The sequence below is a fragment of the Phyllostomus discolor genome, chromosome 4, assembly GCF_004126475.2.
Source record: "Phyllostomus discolor isolate MPI-MPIP mPhyDis1 chromosome 4, mPhyDis1.pri.v3, whole genome shotgun sequence".
Taxonomy (NCBI): domain Eukaryota; kingdom Metazoa; phylum Chordata; class Mammalia; order Chiroptera; family Phyllostomidae; genus Phyllostomus; species Phyllostomus discolor.
In genome coordinates, this window is record NC_040906.2 from 112,351,079 (window position 1) to 112,378,955 (window position 27,877).

A 27,877-nucleotide genomic window follows, 5' to 3' on the forward strand; every position below is an offset into this window, starting at 1 on the left:
TCCTTTTGAGTATTTAGTTTTTATAAATTGCATCAAACCTATAGTGAGTGTCTTTCAGGGAGTTTCACCAAAACCAAATACAAGTTCAGAGATGAAACTGCAGCAGAAGATGAAGGAAAGCAGGTAGAACTGCATGGTCAAAAGAATAACTTGCAAATTGTCCTTAATCTGGGACACCTGAACAAACCCACAAGTCCATATGCCAGGCCATATGCCAGGAGGGCCGAGTTGCTAGGAGGCTAGTTGATAACACACAGCTGGCCCTATCTCCCCTCCAGGGGTCTAAACTGTAACTCTCGCTCAAACTGCTCTGCAGTCAGGGTGCCCTGGATGGCTTCACAGCCTGGGTTGAACACAGAGTAGGCGCTCTTCTCTCCCTCCTTCTTCTCTCCAGGGCCCCGTGTCCCGACATACATCCAGTAGAACAAGGATAGGACAAAATAAGCCAGGCCAAATTCCAGTTCCACAAATAGTCCCAGCAGGACCAACCAGAGAAGAACCTTCAAGAAGGTGATGCTGGTCAGGAAGGACTGGTCCTGTGGCAATGGCGGGGGAATGGCTGTTCTCCGTGGGGGCTGTGATGTGCTGCTCCTGGGCTGAGAGGCTTCCTAGGATACAAACAAACAGAAGAAAGAATAAAGGGTAATGGGCCTGAGAGGATGAAAACCAATCTGAAGATACAGCTCCCATTGCTCCGGGAAAGCTTCTGGCTCATTGATGTCTATTTCCTTGCCCTGCCCTGCTCTGCTCTGACTGAATCAAAACTGATCAGCACTTAGTGGGATGACTGGATAAAAACTGTACGGCACGTGGACAGGTTCCCCTTCATGAGAGACATTTTCTCAGATGAGTCTGATGCTAACATGCACTAATTTGTGCCTCACACAGAAGCTCCCCAGTAACTGATAATGCAAGAACCACATGTATACTTCACACACAGATTCAATGTTTGTTGATTGGATTAGATGAGCTAAAATTTTGAGTGACATCATTCTAAAATGAGAATTACACCAGAAGAGAAAACAAAAACCCCTTCCACATAAAAATAAAAATTACTGTTATAGCCACAACCCATCTGGTGACCATCCTATACATCCGTAGACTCAGGCAGGGTCTCCTGAGAGGACTCTCTGCCTCCTGTCTCTTCCTTCTTCATGCCATTCTTTGTGCATACAGTTGCTAAACGAATCTCCCACATACCAGTCGACCACCTGTTCACAAAGCCTTTGACAAACTGTTATTGCCTACAGGTTAAAATTTAAACTTTTTGGGCTAGAATCCAAGGCCTTCCATTTATTCAACAGATAGAAATGCCAGTACTAGAAATGCCAATACACAGACTCCTGCGCTGAGTGCTAATGGGAGACACAAGTATTTAGGTAGGTTTAGGGAGCTTGACCTCTATTCCAATATTTTCCAAACTTTTTTGGGTATGACCTACAATTAAAACATTTTTTAAAATTTTGTACTGTGACCCAGTATGCATAATACACATGTACATGTATATGTATATATGCAACAGAAAAAACATTTCACAAATCAATAAATACCTTCATTACATATGAAGCTGTCATTTTCTATTCTATTTTTTAAAATTTAACAGAGGGCTAGATTTGTCTAAATTGATGTCAACACTCACTAAAAGGTTATGACTTACCATTTCAAAAATGATGTTCTAAGAAAATCTCCTGTACAACACAATGTAATGCTGAACAAATGCACCCTCTACTCCAGTTCAGTTGGTCTTACTACCCAAAGACACTACCTGTCTGTGGCCTGGAACAGTCTCTGTTTCCTCTCCAACCCTCAGCCCCTTGCCTTCCTCCCAGGCAAGCACGATTGCCAAGCTGTGTGTGCCCTGACCTTCTTGGCCTTACGGAAGGCCAAGAAGGCACAGAGGGCACTCCCTCTGCCTCCCCAATCACTGACTGGCTCTTTCTCATTGAGCACCAAACTATTCAGCATTGAAGTATCTCTCTTTTTTTTGTTAATTCTATTTATTTTTTCAGTAAGTTAAACTAACAAAGTAGAAACAGACTCACAGATACAGAGAACAGACTGACAGCTGTCAGAGGGGAGGGGGCAGGGGGCTGAGTGGAAAACGTGAAGGGATTAAGCAAAGAGAAAGAAAACTCGTAGCCCTGGCGGGTGTGGCTCAGTGCGCTGAGGTCTCCAGTTGGACTCCCCGTTAGGGCACACGTCTGGGTTTCGGGCCAGGTCCCCAGCTGGGGGCATGTGAGAGGCAGCCGATTAATATTTTTCTCGTAAGTTAATGTTTATCTCCCTCTCTTTCTTCCTTCCTTCCATCTCTCTAAAAATAAATAAGATCTTTTGAAAAGGAACAAAGAAAACTTACAGACACAGACAATAGCATGGTGATTACCAGAGGGGAAGGGGGAGACAGAAAAGGGTAAAGAAGGGGTAAGTGGTGATGGAAGGAGATTTTACTCAGGGTGGTGAACACACAGTATGATATACAGATGACTATCAAAAAAATTGTCTAAGAAAATAAACAGGCAAAATTATACTTACTGAAGTGTTTCTCTTTTAATATAGGTTGCATGTGTCCCTCGATTGCTACCATGAAGCCACAGACTTGGCATTACCTTTTGATGTCTCCAGAGCCAAACGCAGTACCCATACATAGGTTTTCAATAAACAGCAGAACTGTCCGTTCATTTCTTCAGTTATATCTCCTACTTTCCACTTAATTTTAGAAGGGACCACAAATATTATTTGGTCCTGATAAAAAAATACAGGTCATCTGATTTATGTTGCTTTCAGAAATATTATTCATTAGAGCTTTCTTTTTCAGCAACATCAGCAAGACAGTGCATGACTTGAAATTTACAGTAAAACAGAATTTATTATATTATTGAGGTAGTATAAAAATAATCCTTATAGCCATCATTTATTTACTAAGTGATTTCAAAATCCCTGCTCTCCTATAATCCAGGCAGGCATTATTATTCCCAATTTACTGATAAGGAATCACTGAGATGTTCAGTAACTCCCCTAAAGTCACACAGCTAGTGATAGGCAGAGATGAGGTTGGTCTAGGATCTGAGGATGATCTCCCTCCAAAGCCCCTGTTAGTTAGGAGACTTTATGGGAGATGGCAAGTGGAAGGATCAGAGAGGTAGAAGGAAGTGGGGGATGCTTAACAGAACTGGCAAAGAGACAAAGAAAGGAGTGAAGGGATATGGGGAATTCCTCTGCCTCATTTGGCATTTTAATTCAAGTGCATCTTGTGTGCAAGTGGGAAGTGTTTGTGGTCATCAAAGCATATATAGGCATGGTTTAGGGAAGATACCTACTTCCATTCACCAAGTACCAAGCTGCTTCCCACCACAGGGTCTCTGCACTTATACTTCTCTCTGAGAGGAATGCCCCAGTCCCCTCCTATCACCTCATTGGCTCCCTCTTCTATAAACCTCAACAAAAATGCCATTACATGTGTCCTTGGCCTTGTCCCCAGGTTTCTGCAAGAGTGGCTCCTTCTTTGAAATGTCACCCCCTTGGTGAGGTTCTCCTGCCCACCCAATTTAAAGTGGCACACTGCACCCCACACCCCCAATTCACTATCACAGTGTGTGTTTTTCTCCCCCTTTCATAGCATTCATCATTCTGTTTTTCTGTTTACTATCTGCCTCCCCAAGCCCAAACAGCAGTTCTGTGAAAGCAGGGCTTTGTCTTTGTCACACTGTCTCCCCAAATTCAGGAGAGTAGCTTGAACAAGGTGGGCACATGCTAGGATTTTGCTGAATGAACGAATGGTGGCGAGGGAAAGGAGGAAACTAAAAGGAGACTTCTGGACTTGAGGAGCTAATGCAAAGACTGTGCTTAGCCAGGTGACTCCAAAGAATAAGTGCATTTGAGCAGTGGGCCAACCTGAGCCAAGGGTTGGAGGTGAGGAGCTACAAGACAGGTGTGGGCAGTGAACTTTGGGGCGAGATGGTGCCCTGGGGGCTGGTGTGGAATATGTCTGGGGAGGGAGACAGGGGGTTTCTACAGGATTTTAGAAAGTTGCAAGCACTTTTGTCCTAATCTTGTGGAAGTTTGTCACAGAAAGAAATATTATATTATACTTTGGGGACTGCATTTCCCCAAGCTAAATCCGAGAGTAGGGGAGAGAGGATGTGGATGCTTCCTTATCAATGACTACTGAACAAAAGTAATTACAAATACAAGGCTTAAGAAATCTGACACACCACTGTGTGCCACCAAAATTATTAGGCAGAGATAGATTATAAATTAGAAAAAAACAATTTAATGAGAATTGTCACACCAGAGCAAACCCAGGAGTGATAACTGAGTCAATGAAAATGAACTTAGGACAGAAACAGCTTGATTAATAAGAACCAATCAAAGGTCCAGTATTTCTTCTCATCCTTTTGTCAGGCAATCAGCTTTTGGGTTCTGATAGTGGAAGCTGTCTCCAAGTTCAGATTCTCTGGGTTCAACTCAATGATCTCATATTCCTTTGGCAATGAGACATATAGCCAAAAACTCATTGTGTGGGTGAGACATTTTTTTTTATCTGCAGGAAGAAAAAGGGGTAAGGAACGTGGATTCCAAAAGCTTAAGCAATTGTGCTCAGTGAGTTCTAGTCAACAATAAAGTTACCCTGAGACAAAAGGCACTTGAGAAAATGGCTTGTTTGAACCCTGCAGCACTCTTTTTCTGCAAATCAGTTGGAATGCTGTCATAGAGAACAATATCAAAACTGAGTAACAATTCACGATTTTAAAAAATTCCCTAAAACCAAATGTTGTGCAATAATAAATGAACTTAATAAGGAATTCGGAAGGAATTTTTGGCTCTTATTACACTTCTGAAGTACAAAGGTTATGTCATAGATTGTCTCAAAGCACTGGTTTTCCCTTGGTACTTTGTCCTGTATTCCCACTTAGATACTCCAATTTCACATGCAAGTCACCTTGTCACCTTACTCATGAGTGAAAACTAAATGAAGGTACAGAGATGTGAATTAAGTTCATCTGTAAAATAAGATTACTAAAAGAATTAAAGGGCAAAACTATCATACTAATCTAAATATTGTTTTCACCTTCAAGATGCATTGTGGAACCTGAATAAGCTTCTCTTGTTCAACAGCAACACACAAACACATGCCTCCTCTGGCAGTTACAACTACCACACTTTCACAGGTTTAGTATTCAAATACCATTTCTAAAGCACAGGCCATGTGGGTTACTGGCTGCACGCGGTCCAGGTGTGAAATCAAATAAAGCCTTAATTACTGACACTTTTTCATCGCTATCCAATTAGACCTTTTACCCTCCATTAACAGAGTGCTGTGGCTCAACACAGTTGTGGAAAGGTTTCACAAAACCACAGGGTGTCACAATGATGATCTCTTAACTAACTCAACTCAACTCTTAATGATTCAAGGGCAGAGGTGCTTTCTTCCAGCACCTAGACCAGCGATATTCAATTAGTGTGCTGCAAGAATTTTTAAAACAGGCAATGCCTGACTATTTAATCAGGGGCACTGACCACTTTCCCCTTAGATTGTCAAATAAAAAAATTACAACAGCAGCCCCAACTGGTGTGGTTCAGTATGCCAGGTATCACTCTGCAAACGGAAAGGTCACTGGTTTTCAATTCCCACTCAGGGCACACGTCTGGGTTGAGGGCCAGGTTCCCCGTTGGGGCTGTGCTGAAGACAACCCATTCATGTTTCTCTCCCTCTCTTTCTCCCTCCCTTCCCCTAAAAATAAATAAATAAAAGCTTTTTAAAAATTAACAGCAGTCAATGTAACAGTAGCTGGTTGGCATGAATAAATCAAAATTATACCTACTTTTTTGTTAGGTTGGTAAATATGTGTTTTATGGTATGCCACAGAATTTTAGTAGTTTATGTATGCCATGAGATGAAAAAGGTTGAAAATCACTGCTTAGACCCTGCTTCCCACCAGTAATCCGGAGCTACCTGAAAAAGAATTTGTCAAACCCACTCATCAGTGTTGACACGTGTGACATACGTGCCACCCAACTCCAGGAACAGGTGAAAAGTGCCAGCAGCTCCGCCTCCGCCAGCAGTCCGCCCCCAAGACCCCAGGAGGCGGGGCCTGTGGGCCAGGACCCGTGGGCGGGGCCGCTACGTGATCGGGCAGGCCAATCCCTTACCAGGGAGGGGCCTGAAGACTACCACGTGATAGCAGGGGCGGGGCCGGCCGGAATTTCCCAAGAAGCCTCCAAAGCGGCCCAGAAGCCACGTCCCTGGAGGCGAGGCCTCCCGCCTCTCACCTGAACTACGCTGGGCTGGGCCTGGGAACTCTCGGGCCTCCGTTTCCACACCAGGAACAGTTTTAGCCAGCCCAAAGCTGACTTTGGAGTTGCAGTTGCTTCCGCCTTCTTTCCCGAGGTTTGTGCGCTCTGGCTTAAAGTGCTGGCTTCTGCCGCAAGCTCCGCCCGTTTTCGGGCCGCCCGGAACTCGGCTAACCGCTCTTCCATGGTGCGCGCCTCACTCCCGGGAGTCCGGGAGCGCGCGCCGACCTCGGAGAATCTGCGCCTAGTTTAGCGCGGCGGTAGGCCGCAGTGCGCCTGCGTAGCGGCGGCACTTTGTTGCGCGTGCGCGCTGGGGTCTGGCGTTCCAGCGTGAGCTAGGTTTGTGACGTTCCGTGGGTTGTATGTGCTAATAGTCCCTTCCGAAAGCACGCGGACGTGGTGTCCATCTTCTCAGGCATAGGAGTTAAGAATCTGAAGCTTAAAGATTCCTCCATTGTCCCTCTCTCTTGACCCGGGTTTCTCTTCTTTCCTCCATCTGAGGTCAGGGATCTGCTCCCCAGCAGCTGGAGCGCGTACTGGGGACCAGATTGGAAATGTTATCCCAGGGCGTTGAAGAATGTCCGTGGGAACGGGCGTTGAAGAAGGACCTTTTTGGAACGAAAACAGGATGCAGTCTTTTCTTTTTAACGCGTATGCCAGTTTTAGCACTTGGCTGGTGGCTTTTTCACTGCCTGCAGGGCTGTGCATATCTCTATCATTGCTGTTGCCACAATGGAAACTACCTGTTGGTGCATCTAGATAGGTCAGAAACTTAAAGACTTTAATTGAAGTGCACCTTAAAATACACACATCCTAAGTGTACAGCTCAATAAGTTTGTACTTAGATATACACCTGTGTGACTACTACCCAGCTAAAGAACTGTTCTGGTACATCAAGGGCTCACTTGTGCCCTCTCCCAATCACTTCTCACCCAAAAGGTCACAATTCAGGACAAGGACTGTAAGATATACTTTTTAAAGCTCTAAGCATCTAACATAATTGAGACTCAAACATGTCTTGGATCTTGCTTTGTTTGAATCAAGAAACTAGACAAACTAGAATGGCATCTTTTGTTCATTAAACAAATCAAGAGCCTGCTATGTGGCAGGTATTGTGGCACTAGAGATGCTGGAGTGAATGAAATCAACCCCTGTTTTCTTAGTGCTTACATTCTAAATGGAAAGACAGACAACCAAATGCATAACTACATATTTATAGTTAATGTAATGTCAGGTACTGCTTAATGCTATGAAGAAGATAATAGGAATGGTGGGGCTATTTGGAGCTAATGACCAGGAAAGGCTTCTCTGAGAATTTGCTGTTTGTGTAGAGCTCTAAATAAAATGTGTGATGCATGTGAAAATCTGGAGAAGAGTGTTTTAGAGAAAACAGCAAGTACAAAGATTCTGCGACCTCAAGTAGTGTGATTGACCTGTGCACAGAACACCAGGGAGGCCAGTATAACGAGTAAGGAGGAGAGGGAAGGAGGAAAAGAATGGTAGAAAATAAAGATGCACAGGTATCCAAGGGCTAGCTCACGTAAAACTGTACAGGCCATGATGGACACTTCGTATTGCATTCTGAGTGTGATAGTAAGCTATTGGAGGATTCTGAGCAAGAGGTGACATGACATTTTTATAGGATCACATTGGCTGCTAGAGGTGGGGCCACGGGAGAGTGAAAACGTAAGAGAAATACCAGTTTGGAGCAGATACAGTAGTATAAGAGATTGTGGTTTTAGGTATAAAGTGGTAGTGATGGAAATGGTGAGAGTTGGTCAATTCTGAATATATTTTGAAGATCAGAGCCAGCATGGTATGCCGATGGATTGAATGTGGAGTGTGAGAAAAAGGAATCAAGGATGGTAGATTTTGCCCATTCCCCTTGCCCCCAGACACACACCCTAAGCAACCAATGAATGATGCTGGGACCCACTGCTGAGATGGGAGATCAGGGAGAGAGGATTATGGAATAAACATAGATAGTTTTATTTTGGACATGACAAGAGTCTGAGATACCTATTGGATAGCCAACGTAGGCAATTGGATAGTAAAAACTAGAATTCAGGGAAAAGTCAAGACAGGAGATACATATTGGGAATCATCAGCATATGTATGATATTGGAAGCTGTGAGACTAGGTGAGATCAACTAGAGAGTGAATGTGGATAAGCAGAGAAGATATTTTAGGACTGAGCCCTGAATAATTAGAAGTGGTTTGTAAGACGGAAAAGAATGAGGTCATTTTACCACAGTGACCTCTGATTAAGAAATGAGAGAAAATTTCTTGCTCATCTTGGTTTTGGGAGTAAATATGTTCTGCACGCGCACTGCCTCCCCCCCCCTCCCCCTCCCCCCCCCTTCCAGTTTATACAATGAATTGTGCACCCAGGTTTCTTGGTACACAAAAAAAGTTTAACACCAGGTAAAGGGGCTAGGGAGACCCCCAGCTCCAGAAACCACAAAGAGGTATCAGAAAACACAGCTTGTATAGATTTGTTTAAAAAGTGTTGTTGGAAGGAAAGCCAAGGAAGATGTGCCGGGCATCACCTGAGGATTTTACTGGCATCTACCAGTTGCCAGGTTCCACTATGGCAGCATCCTAGGACACAACACACCGGATGGCGCTGTCCTTTGGCCCTCCTGTGGAGCATCCAGGAGGAGAAACTGCTGCCAAAGGCTACAGAGAGGTAGTAGGTCTGCTTCTCTTGAAGGACTAGGAATTCTTTCATTGATTGTGTTTCCCACTTGATAATCACACTGAGACTTTAAAGCTGTATTTATGGTCTACTTCTGGTAGGCTTTTAGACTTAAGGCATGCAATTTGTGGGCTACTGCAATCAGGGTTCCCTGGCAGGAAACATGGAACCTTCAAAAGGGTTACATAAAAAGAGTTTGGTGAAGGAGCTTGTTACAAAAGTGTAGAGGGATTAAGGAAACCAGCAAGGCAAGGGTCATTTCACAGAAAGTGTTATCAGCCTCTAGGCCTCAGCAGCAAGAGGACAGAGTGGTCATTAGAACCCAGCAAGACCTGCAGCTATAGGAGAAGCTGGGTACTACAGAGCCCATAAAGAAGCAGAGAGCAGGAGAAGGATGGGAAGAGAATTGAGAGGAATAAATGAGGAATATCCAGCCAAGTGCTAATGTTATCCCAGCTTTATCTTGCTCTGGTAACCAAGTTTCCCATTTGCTTCACTCTCTGATTTATTATAGATTTATTTTATCTCAGTGCTTTGTGAACCTCTTTAAATCCTTTTGGAAGAGTCTGAAAGAATAGAAAAAAGTAAAGATGAAAGAAATGATCATGAAGAACAACTGCTGATCTGACTTCATTTCCTCTAATAAATAAGGTCTCAAAGTGTTCTTATAATGTATGAATTTAATTTTTATTATTAAAAACTTTGTATATATGAAATTATGTGTGTGTGTGTGCACGAGTGTGTGTATTCCTGACTCCCACCTCTTCAATCTATTAATGCAGTGAGTTACATTAATAGAGTGTCTGTTAAACAGCTCCACACTCTTGGAATAAACAAAACTCAGTTACTTTATAAAGTACAAAATTAAAAACTAGCTTCAGCTCGGTAATTCTTAAAGGAATTTTGCACCTGTGTTCACCAATGAGATTCCAATAATTTTTTTAAAGACTTTATTCATTTTCAGAGAGGGGTATAGAGAAGGAGAAACAACGGGAGAGAAACATCAATGTGTGGTTGCCTCTTGAGTACCCTCTTGAGGGCATTGTTTTCCATTATCTTGTAGGATTCTTAGCAGCCTCCTTGGCCATAATTCATAGTTGCTAGTATTATAACAACCAAAAATGTCTCCTGGAGAAAAATTTGCCTCCATTGCCTAGGAGGCAAATTTGGCCCCAGGTGGGAAAGACTGGTCTAGAGACCATATTGTTGCAAGACTGGTGAAGGCAGTGGATGATTTGGGTTAGAGAACAAGAGTCATACGGAAAACCTAACAGTTTTAGAAACACTGTTAAAGGGGCTACTGTGAATGGGGCAGGAGAATCATTCTGTGGGGCACCAAAAGGCAGAACTAAGGCCAACAGTTGGAAATGACAAGGTGACAAATGTAGAATCTAAAAAAAAAAGGGGTTTTTTTTTCAACACCTCAAAAACATCAACAACATGGGCTGCCTTCCAGGGCAGTGAGCTCCCTGAAACTAGCAGCATTCAAGCAGAGGCTGACTGAGCACCTGTCAGGAATGTTGTAGAGAGGATTTTGGAACTGAAGAAGGGATTGGTTAACTGAGATTACTGCCAAATCTCTTCCAAATGGAGAACTCTGTTTCAGTCCAAGTAGATCAAACTGGGAAGAGAGAATGGAAAACCTTGGGTCATCAGGATAAGAATGTGTCATATAAAGTGTTGATGCCACTGCCCATATGCCTTCAGATCTCACTATTGGTGGACATGCTAATGGCTTCTTTTTATTGGGTTAGCCAAAAAGATTAGTTTTTTTTCTGTAAGGTGGCTCTAGTAGCGCTTAGTTGTCTTTAACTTCATTCAAAACAATTTTGTTAGATTATATTGTGACAGCTGTCATATCAGCATGCACTTAATCTCAGATAAGGTCAAGTTAAAGGAGTTCATCATCACCAAGTCTTTATTTTGTGAAATGTTAAAGGGACTTATCTAAGAAAAAGAAGATAAAAAATATGAACAGTAAAAAGACAGCAGACTCACAGTTACTGACATCTACACCTAAAACGAAAGCAAACTAAGCAATCAACAAGAACAGGAACAGAACCACAGAAATGGAGATCACATGGAGGGATAGCAACAGGAGTGGGAGGAGGAGAGAGGGGGAAAAGGTACAGAGAATAAGTAGCATAGATGGTAGGTAGAAAATAGACAGGGGGAGGGCAAGAATAGTATGGGAAATGTAGAAGCTAAAGAACTTAAGACACATGGACATGAACTAAAGGGCAGAATGTGGGTGGGAGGGGGTGTGCAAGGGGGAGGGGAGTAAAGGGGGGTAATGGGACAACTGTAATAGCATAATCAATAAAATATATTTTAAAAAATAAAAAAACCCAGAAAATTGTGAATTTTTGTACACCCATTTTAGTATTGAAGATGGAAGAAAATACACAATATTTTTGGCATATTATGCTATATTATTTCAAGAAAGGTAAAAATGCAACCGAAACATGAAAAATAATTTGTTCAGTATACAGAAAAAGTGCTGTGACTGACTGAACATGTTAAAAGTGGTTTGCCAGGTTTCTTGGTACTATTGATATTTTGGCCAAATAATTCTTCACTGTGGGGCTGTCTTATTCATTGGAAAATGTAAACAGCACCCCTGGCCTCTACCCCTTAGTAGCCAATAGCAGGAGATAGCCAACATACTCAAAATATCCAAATCAATACAGTTATTGGTGAAAATGAAAAATGTGTCTTTTTATTTTATGGAGAAATCTAAATGGACTTTTTGGCCAACCCAGTATCAGCACCTGGGACTTTCTGGCTGCAGGAGTATGTTTAACTAATACGTGATGCAGACTAGCAGTGTGGGGGGATTATTCCCCCACCTATCAAATAGCCTTCAACCAGTTTTGGACAGGAGTTGATGGAACAGTACTCCAGTTCCCTCATCCCCGTGGGGAATGACCTTGAGATATTACACAGTCTCCCAGGGTCCTCAGGAGGAAATGAGCCCACAGTAGTACCTGCTTATTAAAGCACATATATCACCTTTCTTCCCTTTGGTGTCTCACCTGCTCCACTATCAGCACTTCCTGGAGTCACTTTCCCATTTAACCCCTTCCACTCAAATCATCTCAGAATCTTCCAAGATAACCCAAACTTAATACCTACATAAGACCTAAACAAGGCCTATGACTTGCTTGCAGAAAGGGAAGTAAACTACAGAGCTGATTGCTATTTCATATTTATGAGCCCTCTGTCTGGAAGTTTGAGGCAAACAAAACAGGGCTTTAGATAATCCGAGGAGAATGTTATTTGGAGATGGGAATAAAGAAGTGAAGGAAAAGAGAAAGGAAGGAAAGGGGAGGGCCACAGTGCTTCAACTGAAGCAGCCTGTTCCGGACAGCTGGGAAGACAATTTGGCCCATACTTTATACTGGACTCTGTAGAGGACAGAGTCCAAATGACCGATGCATCATTCTGTGACTCTGTTCTCCAAGGACTTAGAGACCATTCAGTCAGCAAATGTTGATCAAACACCTTTTATATGCCAGCCTGTGCCAAGCTTTAAGGATACGAAGACGAATAAAATACAGTCCCAACCCTGAGGAGTTTAAGATCCAGTCAGGGAGGTAGACTCATTAAGAGACAATTACACAGGGAAGACAGGCCAGAGAAGGAAAACTGGCGAGGTTATATAATTGGTGGGCACTGCTGTAGACAATATGTATTTCTGGTGATAGTCTATTTCTTTACATTACTATCGTATATTTGCTTTGAAAGGTACTGCTGCCTGACCTGTTGTTCCCAACTGCTCTTGGCTTGGTGGTTGCAACTTCCTACAGCTGCTGCTAGTTTGAGCTTTGCCTTCTGTCCCCCACCTCTCCCCATAATTACTGGGATCTTGTATTCCAGGAGGCCTCAACAGTCTTTGCTGGGTTTCCCAGTCCTGCCTGATTCCATTATCTAAGCTTCCTTGTTCCCCCTTTTTGCACCACGTAAACTCCCTTTAGCTTCCAAGACCTCAGGTTGTGAGTTTCCTCCATCTAACATCTAACTTGCTTTGTTCTATTTTGAGTTCTATTGTGCTTAGCTCTGATACTCAGAGAACTGTCCCATGGACTTGCAGGACAGATGATCAGACAAAGCTCATAGAATTACAGCAAAGATAATCTATATGTAAATCACATTCCAAAACTCAAAGTTACCTGAAAGTATTTGCAGGAGAATCTCTTTGCAAATTGAGAATGCACATAAAGAAAGCAATAGACATTGTGTGTTTCAGAGGAGCTTGCTACACCACAGTTAATGTATGGGAATCAAGTTGCCCTTTAACAGTCTTTTGAATAAATGGGTTGTTTTGCTAAAATACATGCACACACGTCTGTATAGTGTATTTTCTGATATTTGACAAAGTTGGCTACTCAACCTCTTCCCTGAGAACTCCTGATTAAACCCTTCCATTTCTCTTCAGCCCTGACTTTCTAGAGTCTGGCCTGAACACCAGGGTTGGAGCCCAAATAGATCCATCTTTCATCCTAATAGCATTGGCTGCTGCTGAGGCTTGTAGGCACAGCTGGCTTCTTTTGCATGATTTAGCAGCAGCAACACTGCCAGTGCCCCTAACTCTGCTTGGTGGTTGGTTGCCTGCTCAACTGTTAGTCATTTCAGTGCTCTGCATCCTGGGGAACATTACTGCTTCTGCAGTAAGGTGGAAGTGATGGAGGGGAGGGGAGGGGAGGTAGTTCCTACCCAACACTAGGCCTGTTTCCAACTTCTCTGTTACTTTTCTAGATTTGTATCCTGTGGAAACATTTTCTATTTGAGTTCTTCCTTTAAAAAGCTTTTTTTTTCCCGGTGGGTTAGGGGGAATCCAAGATGTAGGCTGACTAGGTGGATGTTACACTCACCTTTTCCCAGGACCAAACTGGATTTACAACTAAAATATAGAACAATTAACCTGAATAACCAAATGAAGACTAGCGGAATAGAAGTCTTATAACCAAGGATTTACAGAAGTCACATTAAGACTGGTAGGAAGGGTGAAGACATGAAAAGGACTGGCCCTGCCCCCATGGGCTGTGGCTGAGATTCTGGAGGGATATCTTAGCTGCCAAAGTTCCCACTGAGGAGTGTGGGGTCTAAACCCCATGCCAGGCTCCCCAGTGCAGAGCACCAGAAGCCAGAAAGAGGCACCTACATAACATCTGGCTGTGAAAAGCAGCAGGGATTCTGTCTGCCACGGGGAGACAGGAGTCTGCTAGAGACACAGATGCCCTCTGAAGGACCAACACACAAAACCTCATTTGCAGCCACTCACCCTGGGGTCAGGCAGACTGGAGTTATTGTGGCTCTGGGGAGAGAGCTGAGGGCATAGCCACTGAGACCTCTGTGTTGAGTCACTCTCCCACATCACAAACACCACCTTTCTTACACGAAGCACTCCTCATCTTTGGGTGGAGCATGGTATCATCCTGGGGGAATAAAGTTACCCATCCTTTAGACTTCCTGTCATCCCACCCTGCAAAGCTTCATACCCTGCTGAGGAGTCAGCTGCCTGGGCCTGCGTGTAGAAGTCTGGGCAGAATCTGGAGGGCTATAGCTGAGCTAGACTCCCACAGTCTTTTTGTAGGAGCCATTGTAGCCTTTCCAGCAAAGCTATCATTTAAAATAGAAGGGCAGATAAAGTGCTTCCCAGATAAGGTCAAATTCAAGGAGTTCATCATCACCAATCCTTTATTATATGAAATGTCAAAGGTATTTAACTAAGAAAAAGAAGATGATCAAAACTGTGAACATTAAAATGACAACAAATTCGCAACTATTAACAACTGAATCTAAAAAAACAACAAACAAACTAAGCAAACAACTAGAACAGGAACAGAATCACAGAAATGGAGATCACAATTACATGGAGGCTTATCAGTGGGGAAGGGGAGGGGTAGAATGGGGAAAAGATACTAGGAATAAGTTGCATAAATGGTAGGTAGAAAATAGATAGGGGGAGGTTAACAATCGTATAGGAAATGGAGAAGCCAAAGAACTATGTACGACCCATGGACATGAACTAAGGTGGAAGAATGCTGGTGGGAGTTCTGCTGCAGGGTGGAGGGGAATAAAAGGGAGAAAAAATGGGACAACTGTAACAGCATAATCAATAAAATATATTTTTTAAAAAAGAAAAATAAAGTATATAGGAATAAATTTAACCAAGGTGTAAAAGCCTGTATTTAGGAAACTATAGAACACTGAAGAAAAATATTGAAAAAGATACAAATAAATGGAAACATATACCATGTTCATGGATTGGAAGAATTAAAATCATTAAAATGTCCATACCATGCAAAGCAATCTATAGATTTAACACAATTCTCATTAAAGTACCAAACTGAATAAAAGACTTAAATACAAGTTGTGATACCATAAAAGTCCTGGTGGAAAACATTCCACATAGCAATATTTTCACCGATATATCTCCTAGGGCAAGGGAAATAAAGGAAAAATAAACAAATGGGACTACATCAAATTAAAAAGTCTCTGTACAGCTGAAGAAACCATCAAAATGAAAAGGGAACTAACCATATGAGAGAACATATTTGCCAATGATACATCTGACAAGGGTTTACTCCAAAATGTATAAAGAACTTATATGACTCAACAGCAGGAAAACAACCCAATTTAAGAAGGGCAAAGGACCTGAATGGACACTTCTCCGAAGAGAACATACAGATGGCCCACATACATGTGAAATAATGCTCAACATCACTAGCCATCAGGGAGATGCAAATTAAAACAACAATGAGATAACACCTCATACCTGTCAGAATGGGCATTGTAAACCAATCAGCAAACAAGTGCTGGTGAGGATGTGGAGAAAGGGAACCTTAGTGCACTGTTGGTGGGAATGCAGACTGGTGCAGCCACTGTAGAAAACAGTATGGAATTTCCTCAAGAAATTAAATAAACCCAAGTCTCTGTGGTCAGTTAATATTTGACAAAGGAGGCATAAAAACATAAAATGGAGTAAAAATAGCCTCTTTAACAAATGGTGTTGGGAGACCTGGACAGCTATGTGCAAAAAAATGAAATTCAACCACCAACTTACACCATATACAAAAATAAACTCAAGATGAATAAAAGACTTACATATAAGTCGCAGCACCATAAAAGTCCTCCAGGAGATCATAGTGAAGAAAATCTCAGATATTCCATGCAGCAATATTTTCACCGATATATCCCCTAGAGAAGGGGACATAAAGGAAAGGATAAACAAATGGAATTTCATCAAAATAAAGACTTCTGCACAGCTAAAGAAAACATCAGCAAAATGAAAAGGGAATCAACCATATGGAAAAACATATTTGCAAATGATACCTTGGATAAGGATTTGATCTCCAAAATATATAAAGAATTCACACGACTCTACTCCAAGAAGAGAAATAATCCAATTAAAAATGGGCAAAGGACCTGAACAGACATTTCTCCAAGGATGAAATACAGAGGGCCCAGAGATATATGAAAGGATACTCAGCATCCGAATCATAGGGGTGCCTGAAGGAGAAGAGGAGGAACAAGAAATTGAAAACTTATTTGAAAAAATAATTAAAGAAAACTTCCCTAATTCGGTGAAGGAAATAGACATACAAGTCCAGAAGCACAGAGAGTTCCAAACAAGTTTGATCCAAAGAGGACCACACCAAGACACATCATAATTAAAATGCCAAAGGTTAAGGATAAAGAGAATCTTAAAAGTAGCAAGAGAAAAGCAGAGCATTGCTTGCTTATGGGAACAAAGGAGTTCCCACAAGACTGTCAACTGATTTCTCAAAAGAACCTTTGCAGGCAGGAAATATTCAAAGTGATTAAAAGCAAGGACCTCCCATGTTGATTACTCTGTCCAATGAAGCTATCATTTAGAATTGAAGGGTAAATAAAATGCTTCACAGATAAGGTAAAGGTAAAGGAATTCATCATTACCAAGCCATTATATAAAATGTTAAAGAGACTTATTTAAGAAAAAGAAGATCAAAACTATGAACATTAAAATTCAGAACTATCAACAACTGAATCTAAAAAACAACAACAACAAAAAACAAGTGAACAACCAGAACAAGAACAGAATCATACATATAGAGATGACTTAGAGGGCTATTAGCTGGTAGGGAGAAAGGAGAGAATGGAGGAAAATATGCAGGGATTAAGAAGCATAATTGGTAGGTACAAAATAGACAGGGAGTGTTAAGAATAGTGTGGGAAATGTGAAGCCAACGAACTTACATGCATGACCCTTGGACATGAACAATGGTGGGATTTCTGGAGGGAATGGGGGTACCAGGTAGAGGGGGCAAAGGGAAAAAAACTGGGACAACTGTAATAGCATAATCAATAAAGTATATTTTAAAAATAGGCTTGGGCCCTGGCTGGTGTGGCTCAGTGGGTTGAGCACAGGCCTGCAAACCAAAGGTCGCTGGTTTGATTCCCAGTCTAGGGTATATGCCTGGGTTGCGGGCCAGGTCCCTAGTAGGGGATGCATGAGAGGCAACCACACATTGATGTTTCTCTCCCTTCTTTCTTCTTCTGTTCCCCTCTCTCTAAATATAAATGAATAAAATATTTTTAAAAATAGGCTTGGGTCAAATTTACTTAACCACTAATCTCACTTGAGGTCACTTTCAGGTGGTTTTGGTAGGGCTATAGCTGAGCTAGATTCCCACAGTCTTTTTGTAGGAGCCATTGTAGCCTTTCTGTCTGTCTCATAAGAAATCCAGCTGTTTGGGTCATGGACTGAGTCCCTGTATGAATTTACAGTCTCCATCAGAAAGCTAATAATAGGGGGAAACTATGTAGAATTTTTTCTTTGGCTTTCAGTCCTCTCTCTTACCAAGAGCTGGTAAGAGACATCAAGAGATTCCATGGTGAAGGATTTTCTAATTAGAGCTTTTATTATGTCACCACACCCTCATCTTTTCCCACATAAAATCCTCTCCCAAGCCCCAGCCTCATTACTTCCTATTCAAACCTGACCCTTTAGCTCTGCTAAACTCTAATTTCCCAAACATCCTATGTTGTTTCCTGCCTTTGTACTTTTGCCATACTTTTTCTTTTTATCTGGGGCATCATTTCCCTTTTTCCTCTCCTGTCTAAGTGCCACTCATCTTGCATGCTTGACTTAAACATCTCCTTGAGGAAGCTTCCCAGGGCTTACTCCCCAGGTAGGATTTGGTTTCCTTAGATATGCTTACCCAGCACCAAATGCATCCTCTGTAGCAACCATTATTACTTGTGCTATTGTTGTTGGTTACTAGTTAGGATACAGTTTAAGATTTTTGAATAAAGACCAAAAATAATAGTGGCTTGAACAATATAGGACTTTATATTGTTTTCCTTCTCAGCATCACTTGAGAGTATCATTGGGCAGTGACCCAGGCCCCTTCTATCTTGTTGTTCTGCCATTTGTAGGGTGTTGCCAGCATAGTACAGGTTGGCTCACAACCACGTCAGAATTCCAGCCTGCCTTAATTCCAAGGCCAGCCTCTTAACCACCAGGTCATACTGTCTCTATTAGTGAAGCTGAGCACATTGCAGATGAGGGAAGAAGATGTGAATTTTTTTTTTAAGTTCAAGATATATTTGAAGACACTTTGAATGCCTGGTGGGAAGTAGTGGGAGAAGGTTGGGTCTTACTGTGCTGGACTTGAATGTCAAAAAATGATAATGGCTGTCACTTTTAGTTTCATTTCTTAGTCACATATTCCAAAATCACTACCCCTGAAATGGGAATCAGATCCAGGTGGCCCTTAAGACTCTCCTAAATTGCTTTTTATATCATTTTGGAGAGACATGGGCCAGATCTTTACAAAGGGAAATAGAGTCGAGAAGCTAATACTCAATGAATCACTTCTAAAGCAGGATCCCATGGGCCTAAGCCATCCACCTTTTGAGCTGTTTCCAAATCCGACTGATCATCAGAAGCACCTCAGCACTTTAATAAACAAACAGGATCCTGAGCCCCTACATGGCCCTTGAATCTCCAGAATAGGGCTCAGGAATTTATATATTTTTGTAAAATTCTTCCAGTGGTTATGATAAAGAGCTGGGTATGGGCACCATTGCACTTAAGGGACTTATCACCACTATGTATTTGCTCTAATTGCAGATCCATCAACTGGATTTCTTTTTCTTTCATGGTTAAAGCATTTTTCTCTGTTTGGACCTATGGCAGGGTGATTCTTGTTTAATGTTCTCTCTAAACTTTAAGCCCTGGGTTATTGCCATGTCCAAGAAGTTTTGGACCTTCTTCAAGTCTGCTAAACGGCAAGTCTATTCTCTAGAAACTTAAGTACTGAGCTGGTTAACCACAAATCCAACTGTTTTACAAGATGTTTACATCTTATAAAATGGTTTTTTAACCACAAAAGTTTGGTTAACCACAAATCCAACCATTTTAAATCTTGTAAAGAGTTTTGAGAAGTCATCAGACCTCAAAATTTCAAGTGGACCTCTAATAAGGATTTTTTTCTTACATTTTACCATCCATATCCCATGGACTAAGCTTCCTGTCATTAGAAATTTATTTTTTTATTTTATTGATTTGTAGGGGGGGAGATTGATTTGTTGTTCCACTTATTTATACATTAATTGGTTGATTCTTGCATGTGCCCTAACTGTGGTTCAAATGTGCAATCTTGATGTATTGGGGCAGTACTCTAACCAACTGAATTACTTGGCCTTCAGAAAACTTGTCCAGGCAGAGACTGAGCCCTGTGGTGATGTTAGAACATTGTCAATGCCTTCATGAACCCTATGCTTTATATACATAATTTCATTTAAAACCATTTGACAAGTTGGGGATATTAGCAGTATTAATCCCTATTCAAGGCTTAGAAAATGAGCAGAACAGATATTCAAATCTAAACCTACTTAAGTCCACATTCTGAGTTGCTAAACTACTTCTTCCTATGGTGTGTGTGTGTGTAGGAGGTGATCAGGGGGTGGTACAGGGGAGAGGAAGGAGATGAGGAACAGAGATGAAGAGACAGCATTTCCTTGTTGGGACCTGCTGCCTATTATCCTTTTCCACCTGCCCCACCTTCCCATTCTCAGGTCAGCAGCAGCCAATACAGACAGATACAGGTTCTGATGTTCCAAGGCAAACTTCAGCAAATAAAGTTGAGTTCCTTCTGCAGCTACTATCTTCCCCTTTGCATCATTTCAGAGTTTAGTGGACCCACAAATATAATTTTCGACTAATCACATATGCGCCAGACACTTAAGATATACAATAAATGCTTAACACATTCAGCTGAATCCCTTGAAGATGGTTTACCAAATTTATTGGAAGTCACTTTTATTCAGGATGCCATGCAGATTCTTTTTTTTTTTCTACATTTCTTCCTCTGCTGAATCACTGTATACCATGCCTGAATCACTTGGCTTTTCTAAGTCAACTGAGCTGAATGGGAGAAGTCCAGACATGTGATTACTGCTGGGAAAATGGCAGATTTGGCTCATGAGAAGAATTGATCAGGGTACTTTTTAGGATAAGGAGCATTCTAAATATGAGGCATTTGAACCCTTGGAGTTTGAGTGTGTCTCCCTAAATGCTGTTATTTGCTCATGGGAGAAAAATTATACTGGAGCCTCTTGGTCTGCAGAAATTAGAGTGAATTCTCCTGTGGCAGGCTGGGCCCTCCAGAGCTTTAATTGGTTCTAATGCAGAGTGGGTTAAAATTAATTCACTCTTCCACAGGCTAATCTTTCATTTCTTGGAGCAGATTGGGAATTGTTCAGAAATGAGCCTTTGAGAGAACTCTTTCTTCTCATTCAGCCCTGGATTGACAACATATATTCCCAGAGGAAAAGAGGCCAATGCAAGGGTGGGGTGGGAGATGGTTGGCCGTACCCATTCAGTGACTTCAAAATTTTTTCCCTGGTCTTCTTTCCCATACCTGATTCATGAACCCAGGATAGTGGGCATTAAGACAACTATTCTATTTCTATATCACTCAGAGTACTAAATGGGTAAAAATAATCTTAGCCATGTACAACTGTGTGGAGAGGGTATAATGGTACAAGCTTTTGCCCTGGTCCCACAACAAGCTACCTCAATTTTCCCATCTGTAAAATGAGCCAGTTGGACTCACTGTTCTCTGAAGACTCAAACTGATGAAAGAAGGGTTTGATTAAACCCATTTCATTATTCTAAAACAGGGTTTCCCAACCTCAGCACAAGTAGCACTTTGGGCCAGATAATTTTTTGTGGGGGCTCTCCTGTGCATAAAAATATGTTGAGAAACATGTATGGTTTCTACCTACTATATGGCAGTAACATCCTCTTTCACTCTGAGTTAACAACAATTATTTCCAGACACTCACAAATGTCTTTCAGGGGACAAAATTGTCCCTCATTGAGAACCACTTTCAATAGCTCTCCAGTAGCTATCCAGAAAATGCACTCATTTATCAAATATTTAACATTATTTATTGAGTACTTACTAAGACTAAAGTTAACTGAGAATCAGTCCCTACCCACAAGAAACTCATAGTCTACTTAGAACAAGCAGAAAATTATAATCCAGTATGATATATAGGAAGACCAAAAGGAATGCAGAAGAAGAAAGGGGGAAGTTTTTGATGGGGTAGGTAAAGGGAGCTTAGAATTTTTTTGAGAAATTAATGGAACATTAAAGGGTAAGTAGAAATTAGCTAAGCATTCCAGCTAAGGAAATGGACAGCATGAGAAAAGGCATAGTGATGAGAACAATGACCTACTCCCATAAATATCTTTGAATTAGGGAGTGATAAGGATGAATCTCTTAAGGACAAAGAGACCTCCAATCACAGTTATGTACTGTCTTTTTAGACATTCCATTCTGGGGAAGTAGTTCAGAACTTTTAAGATCTTCCGGCTGTCCTTGGGCTCAGTTCCTCGTAGACTAGTACTCTATGGAGCTCTCCAGGGTACTGAACCACATCCATCTGAACTGCCTTCGATCAGCAGCTCTCTACCTAGGGACTTGCCCACAATCCTGCTCCTTCCTGACCCTGATTCCTAGTCATGCTTGCTGCCTTTGGCTGGCGCCATGTAGTAAAAAGAGAATAGGTTACCAACCTAAATGATTCCAAATTAGGAGACAGTCAAATAAATGATGAACTATTATTATAAATTATGGTGTGTCCCTATGAATACTACACAGTGTTTGGGTGGCCTTATATATTTTTAACATATGGATTTGGAATTTTATGTATTTTCTAAAATAGCTGTAACAGCACATATTTCTGTACTCAGAAAAAATAATTTTTAAATAAAGTAATAATAAAGAACTTCGAAATCAAAGGCCTGGGGTGTGAATCCTAACTCTGCCACTTAATAACTGTTTGATCTTAGGCCAGCTAATTTAACCTTCACTGGTCATTATTTACTGCAAAATAAAAAATATAAATTTTCAGTAATTCTCCAATGCCTACCATGCAGACCTCTTGTGGATATTAAACAAGTTTATACACATACATCTACTACCATACTTCTTAAATAAGAGAAATACTCAGCAAACCTCATTTGTTATTTCCAACCCCATCATTTTGATGCCCAGTTTTCTACTACCGCAAGGCCAAGCCTGGTTGATAACAAGGTTACAACAGGTTTTGTAGGCATGGACTGACAATGACCTTCCCACATCTTATTCTTGAAGACTTACTTCATTAAAAATAAAGCTCTGACATAGGACTAACTTGGAATATGTTTATATTATTGCCTTAACTGGCTTCTAGTACATTAGCATCTAGACTCTTAAACCCTCATAGCAAGATACTGGAAAACCATTCTTTGGGTATCTGAAAAGTAAATGTCTATATTTAGTGTTCTCCTAGCAAACAGCTGAGCCAGATTTCCCTACTTTGAATTGAATCTCAGAGTTGTCAGGCCCCACACCCTGCTCAGAACTCCCAATTAGTTTTTTTTTAAACTTCCCATTCATTATCATAAGCATATAGCCAAGTTTTACATCTAAGGTAAGAATGTATTACTGGAGACATAGATCAAAACAAAACCCAAGTATTTTGGAGGAAACAAAAACCGCAGGAAAAAATTTTTCCAAATACACTTTATGGCCAATATACTTTGAAAAATCTAAGAAGAACTTCTATGAAACAAGAACAGGATGCTATTTTTTTTTAGAAATTCAAGTGATGTTAACAATCTCTTGAAAATGAGAAATCTCCTAGGAGACATTTAAAAAACTCTAATTGGGTGGAAAGATAATATTGGGGGCATTTCATCTTACTCCCATCCCCCCAAAGCAAACATGCTTGAAGGAAAATAGAAGAAAACAGAATAAAAATAAGAGAAGACCATCATAAATGTCAACATTAGAATAATGCTGGTTGTAGCTGGGTGAGAGCTGTCATCACCAAGATCCCCACTGCTATTGATCCTTTTTTGGAGTGTGAGGACCTGAGGACAGAATTTCTGGGTGAGGCTGGCTGATATGATAAGTTCTTAACTTGCCTTAATCATTTCTAATGAGGTTGCTGCTTTTTCTGCTATGATCTATTTAATGGATCAGCTGAAGTTGCTCATTTCACCCCACAAAAGTGCTCTGCTTTGATATACTTCCAAAGCTGAAGGTAGACTGTGATAAAGCAGAAAATCTAGAGCAATCCATGCTCTGGACCATATTTCTTCTGCGTATTCAGTGGCTGGCCTGCCTACAGCTCTACCAGATTCCCAACTCTGGTGAGCCCTGTTTCCCAGCTCATGACCTTGTTCACTGACTTCCCCAGAAGGGACTTTTGTAAACTCTTGGGGCAACTGGAACAAGACTCACCCAAAGATTTTGTTTAACTTATCTCCCCTGGACACTTTGATCAAACAGAAGCAAGATTGCCCTTTCATCCTCAGCTGGATTTGTGCTTCTACTTAATACACATTGTTTAGTGATACATACCTTGGTGGTAAAACTATTGAGAAAATCAAGAGAATGATTAGCACAAAAGTCAACACAAGGCTACCTCTGGGGAGGAGGTTGGAGGTTTTATTTACAGAGGAGTATTTGGAGGACTTCTAAGGTCCCAGTTAATGTTCTATTTCTTAATTTTTATGATAAGTACATAGGTGTTAAATGTACTGTATTTTCAACTCTACATATATTTGAAAGTACTCTTCTATATATAATACACTTCATAGTAAAATTTACATACCAAGCAAAGCCAACCTGTGAATTAATGAAATCACATGTTCACATGTACTCTCTGGGCTTTAAATGGAGGGAAATGAAAAGGGCCAGGAGGTCCTCCCTCTCTCAGAGCCCTGATCAAGAGGCAGCAGGAATAACTAAAATACCCAACCAGCAGCTCAGTACTGAGGTTTTTTAGGCCAGTTTAATAAACTGATTTTACAGCACTTAGAATCCTGATGTAAAAATGTTGCTGCATGAAATATCTGAGATTTTCCTGCCTATGTTCTCCTCTAGGACTTTAATGGTATCACTGCTTATATTTAAATCTTTTATCCACCTTGAATTTATTTTTGTGTATGGTATAAGTTGATGCTCAAGTTTCATTTTTTTTTTTGCACATAGCTGTCCAGTTCTCCCAACACCATTTTTTGAACAGGCTATTTTTACTCCATTTTATGTTGCTGCCCACTTTGTTGAATGTTAATTGACCATAGAGACTTGGGTTGATTCCTGGGCTCTCTGTTCTGTTCCACTGGTCCATGTGCCTGTTTTTATGCCAGTACCAAGCTGTTTTGATTACAGTGGCCTTGTAATACAATTTGGTATCACATATTGTGATCCCTCCTACTTTGCTCTTCTTTCTCAAAATTGCAGCAGCTATTCGGGGTTGTTTATGGTTCCATATGAATTTTTGGAGTGTTTGTCCTATGTCTGTGAAATAAGCCATTGGTACTTTAATAGGTATTGCATTGAATCTGTAAATTGCTTTGGGTAGTATGGACATTTTGATGATGTTAATTCTTCCAATCCATGAACCTGGTATATGTTTCCATTCGTTTGTGTCTTTTTATTTCTTTCTTCAGTGTTGTGTAGTTTTCTGAGTACAAGTCTTTTACCTGCTTGGTTAGGTTTATTCCTAGGTATTTTATTTTTATTTTTGCTATATTGAATGGGATTTTTTTCTTGATTTCTGCTTCTGCTGTTTCATTGTTGGTATACAAAAATGCCTTTGATTTCTGGATATTGACTTTGTCTCCCGCTGTTTTGCCAAATTCATTTATTAGGTTGAGCATACGCGAAATAAGCCAGGTGGTAAAAGACAAATACCATATGATCTCACCTTTAACAGGAACCTAAACAACAAAATGAACAAACAAGCAAAATATAACCAAAGACACTGAAATAGAGAACAGGCTGACAGTGACCAGAGGGGAGAGGGGAGGGAATTTCAGGGGAATGGTTTACAGGAACAAGTATAAGGGACAGATGGACAAAAACTACAGGGGGTGGGTGTAGAAATGGGAGGGAGGTGGGGAGGGCTGGGAGGGTGGGCTGGGATGAGAGTAAAAGACAGAAAACTGTACTTGAACAACAATTAAAATAAAATAATAATAATAATAATAATCCTGATGTAATAACCTGAGCTCCATGACAGACAGCTCTGCATAAAGAAGCAATTTCGAACCACTCCCTAAGCTGTTAGTGAGAGGACGGGTGGCTGTGTGTTGTCGCCCTGCCCCTCCTGGTCTGTCCTCTGCCCTGTCTACCTTGCTCTGTGCACCAGAGGCTGGCTTCTATGACGGGGTCACCCAGGCTCCTTTCTTCTTTGGTTGTGAGCTGGGTTCTGTCAAGGGGAGGCACTGTGAACATAGTAAAGGGTAGGAAGAAGGGAAAGAATTTCTTACTCTCTCCCTCCTTGTCACACCTTACTGTTCCTTTAATCTCCCGCACATCCCTATAAATAGTCCATATTAAGTTTTCTTCCATTAAACCCTTTTGAGTGTTTATCATTTCCTGCAGGGCCCTTTCTGATACTTGAATATTTAGGTTCCCCCGCCCAGGGTTGCATTTTCATGTTAATATAGATTTTGAGGATCAAAAAGCCCTTATAACCCCAAATAAATAGCTAATGGGGTGGTATTCTGGGCAGTATTCCAGAGATGTTCTCCTGTCAGCTCTCAAATCAGACCCTGCAGCAGGCTGTTTTTACAAGCAGCCTTGCCCAGGGAAAGAGGCACATCTCCCTCCAATGGGCGGGGAAGGGGGTGGGGGTGGGGGGGGCGGTGGATCTGCAGCCTTGGCTTTTTGTGAAAAGGTTGTACATTGGTTTGTTACTCAATGCATTATACTCTGGGCTGAGTACAGAAAGGCATAAGGCATTTGCTTCTGGCTTGTGGAATTGTTATCCCTTTCCAATTCTGTCCCAGAGAAAAGGAAGACCTCCAACCAGGCAGGATGCACAGACGTTCTCAGCAGCATCCTTGATTGCTTTAAGAGAGGCTTTTTTTTTTCCTTCCCAGAATCACATGCTACAGACTTGTAGCATCTCTCATCATCTTCCTGTTGCCCCCTCCTCTCTGAAGATCAAAGCTCACCTCAAGGGAACTTCCAGAGAGAAGAAATAGCCAACGGAACCCCCAGGGCCAGGCAGGAAAAGCAAGTAAACAAGTGATTGACGCACTTCACAGATACGTTGGAGGGGCCTTGGGCAGTCTGTGCTGGGGGCCAGTGTGAGCACGGGAATCTGAGGAAGCAGTCCCGGATGGGAACCGGGCCAGAGGGCTGGAGCAACAACTCATTGTTCTTCAGGGTTCCCAGGGAATAAGGCAGGCTTCCAACAAAACAAACGTGCAAGGAGGTCAGGCTATTTGTGTTCATAAACACGGAAAGCAGGGAAGTGACCAGCTGGAGGGAGGGTGGGTTAACTGGAATGTGCTATGCCTTCTCCTGGGCCCCTAAAGGACATAGGAGGAAGAAGAAGCTCAGACAAAGGATGGATGTTGGGTGTTGTAAAACATGTGAGACCGAGAGGTGAGCAGACCTGGGCTCAAATCCTGGGGCCTCTATTTCCTAGCTCTATAACTTGGCCCTGCTATTTCATTTCCCTGAGCCTTGGTTTTATTATCTGTGAAATGGGAATGGTAAGGTTTCCTTGAAATGGGGATGGTAAAACTTAATAGGATAATGCACATCCAAGTGTATGACAGAAAGTTCTCTTTAAAAATGTTCACTGTTGTTGTTAGGAAGATGTAGCACTGGGAGCTGAGAGCAGTGGGGAGGAGACAGTGTGTTGTGGGAAACAGCACTTTCTGGTCAAACACCTGGGTTTTTGTCAAGCTTCTGGCATAAGTTCCCTGTGTGAACTTGAGCAAGTTACTCGCTGGTGCTGAGCTTTGCCTTCCTGGAACAAGGGTGCTAAATTAGGTCTCCAGGGTTTGCTCAGTGCCAAGATGCTGGGTTCTAAAGAAGTGTATCTAATGTGACTAGAAAATGTTCTGACTTAAAACAAAAATAATGCACAGGCAGCCGAGTGGGGTGTTTGTTTTCATCATGCTGGTCTCCTTGGGAACTTGACTCTTATGTTAATGGTGCTGTCATTTCTCAAAACATTTTCAGATTCATTGATTTAAAATTATCTGCAGAGCCAGTTCTTAGAGCCAAATTAGAAAAGCACCTCATTGCTTTGTAGCCATGTGGTTTTTCTTCTTATATTTTGAACAATTTTTTTAAAAAGCTCTTATTCCCTTAAGGCAAATTAGATTCTAGTTCCAGTCTGCCACTAACTAACAGAGGATTGTAATTTTCTCCCTTTGGCCTTGATTTCCTTCCTGGAAAATGGGAACAATAATATTTATCTTGTGGTATGGCCATTGACAAGCTAAGGAGTAGGACAGCAACATCAGGCAGGATGCATGGCTCAAGGTAGGCAGTAAAATACATTAATACATCTGTTAGGTAGGATAGATAG

The 27,877-nt window shown here is 41.5% G+C and overlaps 1 protein-coding gene and 1 long non-coding RNA gene across 2 annotated transcripts; one reads left to right on the top strand and one right to left on the bottom strand.

Moving 5' to 3' along the window:
- Window positions 1-6,773, bottom strand: SAYSD1 (SAYSVFN motif domain containing 1). The gene is made up of 2 exons (XM_028509823.2): window positions 6,271-6,773; window positions 1-608 (listed from the first exon to the last, which is right to left on the bottom strand). Exons 1-2 carry the CDS (start codon window positions 6,475-6,477, stop codon window positions 264-266), a joined length of 552 nt encoding a protein of 183 aa, XP_028365624.1. The 5' UTR covers window positions 6,478-6,773; the 3' UTR covers window positions 1-263.
- Window positions 6,311-26,547, top strand: LOC118500187. Its single transcript, XR_004902739.1, has 2 exons — window positions 6,311-6,388; window positions 26,430-26,547. It is a non-coding gene; the product is annotated as an uncharacterized LOC118500187 (long non-coding RNA).
- The last annotated feature ends 1,330 nt before the right edge of the window (window positions 26,548-27,877 follow it).